The sequence below is a fragment of the Calonectris borealis genome, chromosome 4 (genome assembly GCF_964195595.1).
Source record: "Calonectris borealis chromosome 4, bCalBor7.hap1.2, whole genome shotgun sequence".
Classification (NCBI taxonomy): Eukaryota; Metazoa; Chordata; class Aves; order Procellariiformes; family Procellariidae; genus Calonectris; species Calonectris borealis.
The window spans coordinates 27364682-27370966 of NC_134315.1; the positions used below are offsets into that span (position 1 = coordinate 27364682).

The 6285-nt window shown below is 49.1% G+C and overlaps 1 protein-coding gene across 1 annotated transcript; it reads left to right on the top strand.

Moving 5' to 3' along the window:
- Positions 1-835: 835 nt before the first annotated feature.
- UCHL1 (ubiquitin C-terminal hydrolase L1) lies at positions 836-6041 on the top strand. The gene is made up of 9 exons (XM_075150544.1): positions 836-967; positions 1094-1105; positions 1461-1589; positions 2744-2894; positions 4241-4326; positions 4402-4449; positions 4831-4900; positions 5270-5328; positions 5620-6041. The coding sequence occupies exons 1-9, from the start codon at positions 935-937 to the stop codon at positions 5704-5706; spliced, it is 675 nt and encodes a 224-aa protein (XP_075006645.1). The 5' UTR covers positions 836-934; the 3' UTR covers positions 5707-6041.
- Positions 6042-6285: the final 244 nt, after the last annotated feature.

A 6285-nucleotide genomic window follows, 5' to 3' on the forward strand; every position in this document is an offset into this window, starting at 1 on the left:
CAGACTGCAGACATTCAGCTGACTATTTTGTTCAGTATTTGCATTGTTACAAAGATAACTGTGAAGCATCTCTCGGTTATCCACAAAGCTCCCATCTGGCTGTTTACCAGTGACATCTGAAAGGCTGTTAGGACTCCACGTGATTTCTAGTATTTCAGGTAGGTTGGTTTTGTTTCTTTGTTCAGAGATGTTCTAGTCCAAAGACATTACATGGAGAAACAGTCAGGTCATGAATAAAAGATAAAAAGCCCAGTATTTTATAACCAACTTCATTGGACTGGTTCAGGAACTGGTTCAAACTGCAGGGATGCCATCAGCAGGCAGGTGACTTCCGTGACGGTTTTATAATCATACTGAAATTTTAAAAGTAAGTATCTAATGCTTACGTTGAGTATCAAAACCATCGCATGCTTTATGCGATAACACACAGCAGGGGGGCGAGGGAGCGAGCGGCAGGGCAGGGCCCGGCAGGAGGCCGCTACCGGCGCCTGGACCCGCCGCTTCTAGCACTTTCTCCACACCGACGTAAGGCGGGCGGGGGTCCTCCCCGCCGCCGGCCGCGCCCCGCTCCCGCGGAGGAAGCGGGCCTCGGGGTCGGCAATGCCCCCAGCCCCCCGCAGCCCCGGCCGGGCTCTCCCTTGCCCTGCAGCTCCCCGACACCGGCCCCGGCACAACCGCCCGCCGGGGCTGGCACCGCCGAGCCCCCCGCCCCCCCGCACTTTGGCCCCCCCGCACTTTGGTCGTGCCCTGCTCCTCCCTCTCCCCCCGCCGCAGCGCGGAGTGGGCCAGCCCGCCCCTATATAAGAGGCGGGTGGGCGGCTCCGCGCTGCAGCGTCGACGGCAGCGGGGGGTCGTACGGACAGTGTAGCGTGGGGACATCGTCGTGCCTGGGGCGCAGCCTGCCTTCTTCCCGGCTCCCCGCCGCCCTGCAGCCATGGCCTGGCAGCCTATGGAGATCAACCCCGAGGTGCGCGAGGGGCGGCGGGGCTGGGGGATGGGGATGGAGATGGGGCCGGAGGGGTGGGATGGGGCTGGGGGCGGTGGGGCGCCGTCTCTCCCTGGCACTCACCCTTCTCCCCGCATTGTCTTTCAGATGCTGAACAAAGTGAGTCCCCGCCGCAGGATCGCCGCAGGCGGGCGCCGCCCCTTCTCCCTCCATCCCTCGGCATCCCGCCTTGCCGGGGCAGCGCCGGCTAGAGCGGCGCGGAGCGGAACCGCTGCGCGGGGCGCGGTCGCACCTGCGGAGCGGCGCTGGGGCCGCGCCCTTCCCGGGGGGCGCCCCCTCGGGCGGGTGGTGCCGGCGGCGGCGTCTGGGCGCGGCCGGCAGGTGGCGCCGCGGCGCCGCGCGTTGTGCTGTGTCACTGGGGCGCGGCGGGGGAGGGGGAGGCCGGGCCCCTCCGTGAGGGGCGGAGGGGGGGGGATGTCGCGGCCGTGCCACCCGCTCGCTGTGCCCCGTGCAGGTGCTGTCCCGCCTGGGAGTGGGTCCCGGCTGGCGCTTCGTGGACGTGCTGGGTTTCGAGGAGGAGGCGCTGGGCGCCGTGCCGGCCCCGGCCTGCGCACTGCTCCTACTGTTCCCCCTCACCGAGCAGGTAGGCGGTGGGTGGTGCCCCAGCGGGATGGGGGAGCTCAGGGGGGGCGGCTGTCCTGTCCCTCCTTCGCAGGTCGTCTGGGCTGCAGCCCTGGAGGCAACAGCTGGATGGGCTGGGTTCAGGCACCGAGCCTGCGGCTGCCCCTGGTGCTCTGTGACAGCTGGTGCCGTACCGGGTTTCTGCTGTCTCCGCGGGCAGGCCAACTAGGCCGCGTCTGGCCCAAACGCCCCTGGAATAGAAAGCAGGCAGTTGTCAGCAGCCATGTCCGTACCCGCTGGCTGACAGCAGGTAGCGCTGGCTGCTGTCAGGACTGTGCCTGTGTCATCTCTCCAAGCATCAGATGGTTGGGAATGGGTTTGTCTTGCACTGGGACTGTGGGTGGCTGGTGGGGTGCTGGGTGCTTGGCCCCAGCCTCCAAATAGCCTGAACTAAAATGCACTGAGCAACAAAACAAGGCCTTTTATTCTAATACTGCTCTTACGCTTTGGTTTGTGTATCAGACTGAGGAAAAAACATTAGCAGTCTTGAGCGTGAGGAATAGCAATTCTGTTACCATGCTGAATCACTGTGTCTGGAGAGGCCTAAACTACTTCTGTATGATTAATACATTTAATCCAATTGATGTTAAGGAAGTAGGTGAGGAGATGGACTTTGAAATAAAGTATATTTAACAGGTTCTTTAAAGGAAGGATTACAGCCTTTCAGTAGTGATGAGTTTTATGCTTGTCTATACATTGTTCTGATGGCAGGGGGTTCATGAAGGGAAGTAACCTAAAGGTACAAAGGCAAGCTATTGCAGAGACATGCTGAGTAGTCTCATTAAGTGGACCAAAGCAGTTGAGAGAGGATATAAAAGAGCCTATCCATTGTATGATTTCCCACCCCAAGCTATTTCCAGTGTACAGAACAGATGGAGAGGCTAAGAACAGTGCCTTTGGATATGACTGAGTCATGCAGGTAGTCCATTAAGGCTTGGCCTGCATCCAGTATAGACATATGATGCTTTACTGGACCTATGCCACAAAGATGACTTTCTGGGTAAATCTTTGTCTAGTCCTAGTATTGATTCTCCTGCATAACTCATTTGTCTAGTAGTTTGCACAATAAAAAGATACCACTGTGGTGAAATGCTTAAAACAGTTACATGTTTACAGCATGAGAACTTCAGGAAACAACAGACTGAGAAAATAAAGGACCAAGAAATCAGTTCCAAGGTGTATTTCCTGAAGCAGACGGTCAGTAACTCCTGTGGGACAATTGGTCTGATACATGCAGTTGCTAATAATAAAGACAAAGTGAAGCTTGGTGAGTATGAATGTTCTGAAATGCTTGAATTGTTATTTTTTTATGACGGGGGAAAGATTGAGTGCGTATGGGCTATAGGAGACACCTGGGGCTTTCACACAAGCCAAGTTAAGGCATGCTGTACTGCTTCAGTGGGTACATGGGTCTTTCAGCTCTTGGAGGGGGGCATGTGGTCTCACTTACTACCTGAATCACAGAAGGGAATGTACTTTGACTCCTCTTTGGTAGTTGCAGAGGTATCATCCTGCTGAGCGATGCAAGAGGAAAAGGGCATGTAGTAGGATTGGCCAAAGTCTGTAATTAGGAAGTATCATGTTCAGAAGTAGCTATTGACATTGGTGTAGGTGATGTCAACTGAAGAGATGAAAGTTCTTCATGTCTCTTAGTCTAATGTAAACAGCCTCACTCAGGGTAGCCTGTAAATCAGTCTAAAACATGTTTTCTTTTTGCTGGGAAAGCAGCATAGGATGATAAGGGTCATAAAGGTCCTAAGGGTCTATAAGTAGATTTTTCCTGCAGAGATAGTAGTTTTGATGGTTCTTTTACAGAAAAGGATATAAAACTGGCTTAGGTAACTCGTGGCTGAAAACTCCTAGGAAAGAGGATTACAAGTCCTTGTCAAAAAAGCGTTGAGTCCAGGAAATACTCTATTGATCAAAGACTAGAGATCTGCAAAATGTAACTTACTTTCATTATTCCAAGAGAACTTGAGCCCTTTGGGTGGTGTGGGATTCCTTTTTAAACAAAGGAAAACCCGTATGGAAGGCTAAATGAGAGTAGCTTTGCTTTACTCTTTTTGAGAGGATTTTTTGAAATAGCACACTCTTGATGAGTGAAATGAATGATGCATGTAACAGTAGAATTCAGTGCATCTTGGTACTGCACTAATTTATGTTCTGGAAAACCAAAGTAAGCCTAGCATGACAAGTGCTGTGTTCATTTGGAGGCAGGGAGACAACTCAATTTCATTTACCCATATTCTGTTAGTTGATACTTAAGTGTCCTCACAGCTGGCACCTTTCTTGAATTTCTTTAAAACAGGACTGAACACCTCTGCCATGGGGGGGGGGCGGGGATCAGAAAAGCTAAATCCCATTTGAAAGTGAGTTCTAAGACAAGCATCCAAAGTACCCTGAAGCACCTGAACTCTGGCTCTGTGTGTAGATTAATAGCTTCTGGATAAATAGCTTGCTTCAAGTGCTAGTTATAATATCCTTATGCAGGCGATAGTTCCACACAGAATGCAATGACTCTTAGTGCAACAAACATTGATTACTGTGGGCTGCATCTGAACTGTAACTGATGCTGTACCTATACTGAATAAAATCTTTGATCCTCTTGTGCAGGTGAGGGGTCTGCCCTGAAGAAGTTTCTTGATGAAACAGCTGATCTGTCTCCTGAAGAGAGAGCTAAGCATTTTGCAAATAATAAGGTATATGAACTACACAAACTGCTGACAGCTATCAGCACTTAAGGATGTAGTAACTTGTATCTGCTTTCTCTTAAGGCTATACAAGAAGTCCACAATTCGGTCGCACAAGAAGGACAATGTCGGGTAAGATACGAATGTGTAAAATCTTGGGAGAAGGGGTTAATGAAGGTGGTAGAGCAATACAATTTTTTGTCTAGCAGATAGCTGTTACAGCTCATGTGGAAAGAGAAATGAGTGACTCATGGGTGAATGCTTGTGTAGGGTTTCTTCCTGAAACATGGATTGAAAATTTGGGTTCAGACCCAGTCTGAAAATGTGACTGTACATTAGGATTTTTGGTGCTTGACCTTGTAGAGGTCTTGCAGAGACCTCTTCAGCTGAACTTAAGTTTTTAGTCATTTGCTGTTGCTTTGTTGTGACATCTCCTCTGTCCTGTAGTCACAAGTACTTCACGGTACTAGGCTTTTTTCAGTCTAACAAATGTATCTAATGGTCTCTCTTAAGGTTGAGGACAACAGTTTGAATTTCCACTTTATCCTGTTTGTCAATGTGGATGGACATCTGTATGAATTGGGTAAGGTCCTGAGAACTCTCTGTAGCTGCACTGGGCCTGCTTTACACTGTACAGCGGCACTGGGGGCTCAGGCTAGGTACTTGGAGCTGGTTAAGCTGTTCACTGAGTCTCTCAAAGCCAATACATCGTTTTTATCTTCACTTGAAGATTTTAACTGAAGATGGGTTGCACTGAAGCAACCATGTAAAGCATGTAATCTCCTGTAAAGGTGGGAATACTTAGTCCCCTGCTTTCTCAAGCTATGTATTGACAATTTATTCTGACCTCCCAAGTATCTTCATGTGTGTACTTGTTTCTTGGGCCCACTAAGCTCAGTTCTGCTAGTTCAGAAGAATTAAGTACACTGAGTGATTGGACTTTGTTTCACAGATGGGCGTATGCCATTTCCTGTAAACCATGGCACAAGCTCAGATGACTTGCTATTGAAGGTAAGACTTCTCCCTACCTGCTTGTTTCCCTGAAACCAAGGCTTATAAAAGGATGAGAGGCATGCATTCAGTGTATAGGGGCTGTACATACTTGCTGTACAAGTTGGTGCTTCTTACACCATGATAACAAAGTAGTATTGTGCCACAGAGCTAGATAGCTGTTAAGTGTATTTATTAGCTGGTGCTACGAGACCTTGTAACTTAGTTGGTGGGACCCAGAGAGGAGCTGCAAAGACTTGGTCTCTACAGCAAGTGTATTCTGATAGTCTAAACATTTTATTTTTTTCCAAGGATTCTGCTAAGATCTGTAGACAATTTACAGAACGTGAAAAAGGAGAAGTTCGTTTTTCTGCTGTGGCTTTCTGCAAGTCTGCCTGAGACTCTGAAGAGATGCAAGGAAAGCAGTCTAATAGCACACCAGTAAATGCAGTCTAAACTCCAGTGCTTCAGTACTTGTTAAACACAGCTGTTCTGGTAACTTAAATTGTTTCCACCTTTTGCTATACACAGGAGCAACATTGGCTGAGCTAAAGGATGAGCTCAAGTTTTAATGTGAACAGTTTGGACACATCAGATGTCTTTAGACTCTTTTTTCACATGTTAAGTAGAAAATGCTTAACAGGGCTTGTTTAATCTGTGTCATGTTAATTGAGCTGTTGGTTGGTATTTCCTTGTCCTTAATGAGAATAAACTTGTTCTGCTGGAAGACTAAATGGACTAAAGTGATCACTGTAACTTTCTCCAAAAGGAGTTAAGTGTGGCATCCTCTATAAACCTTGTTTTGAAAGGACCCTCAAAGCTCTCCTCTGAGCAAAAAGTTAATGTCAGCCTCTGGTGCTTTTTCTAGTGTAGTGAAGGCCTCCAAGGATGGAGAGATGCACCACTGTCTGCGTAGCATGCTCCAGTGCTGCACTACCCTTCTGGTAAAGCTTTTTCTAATGTCCAGTCTGAATCTTA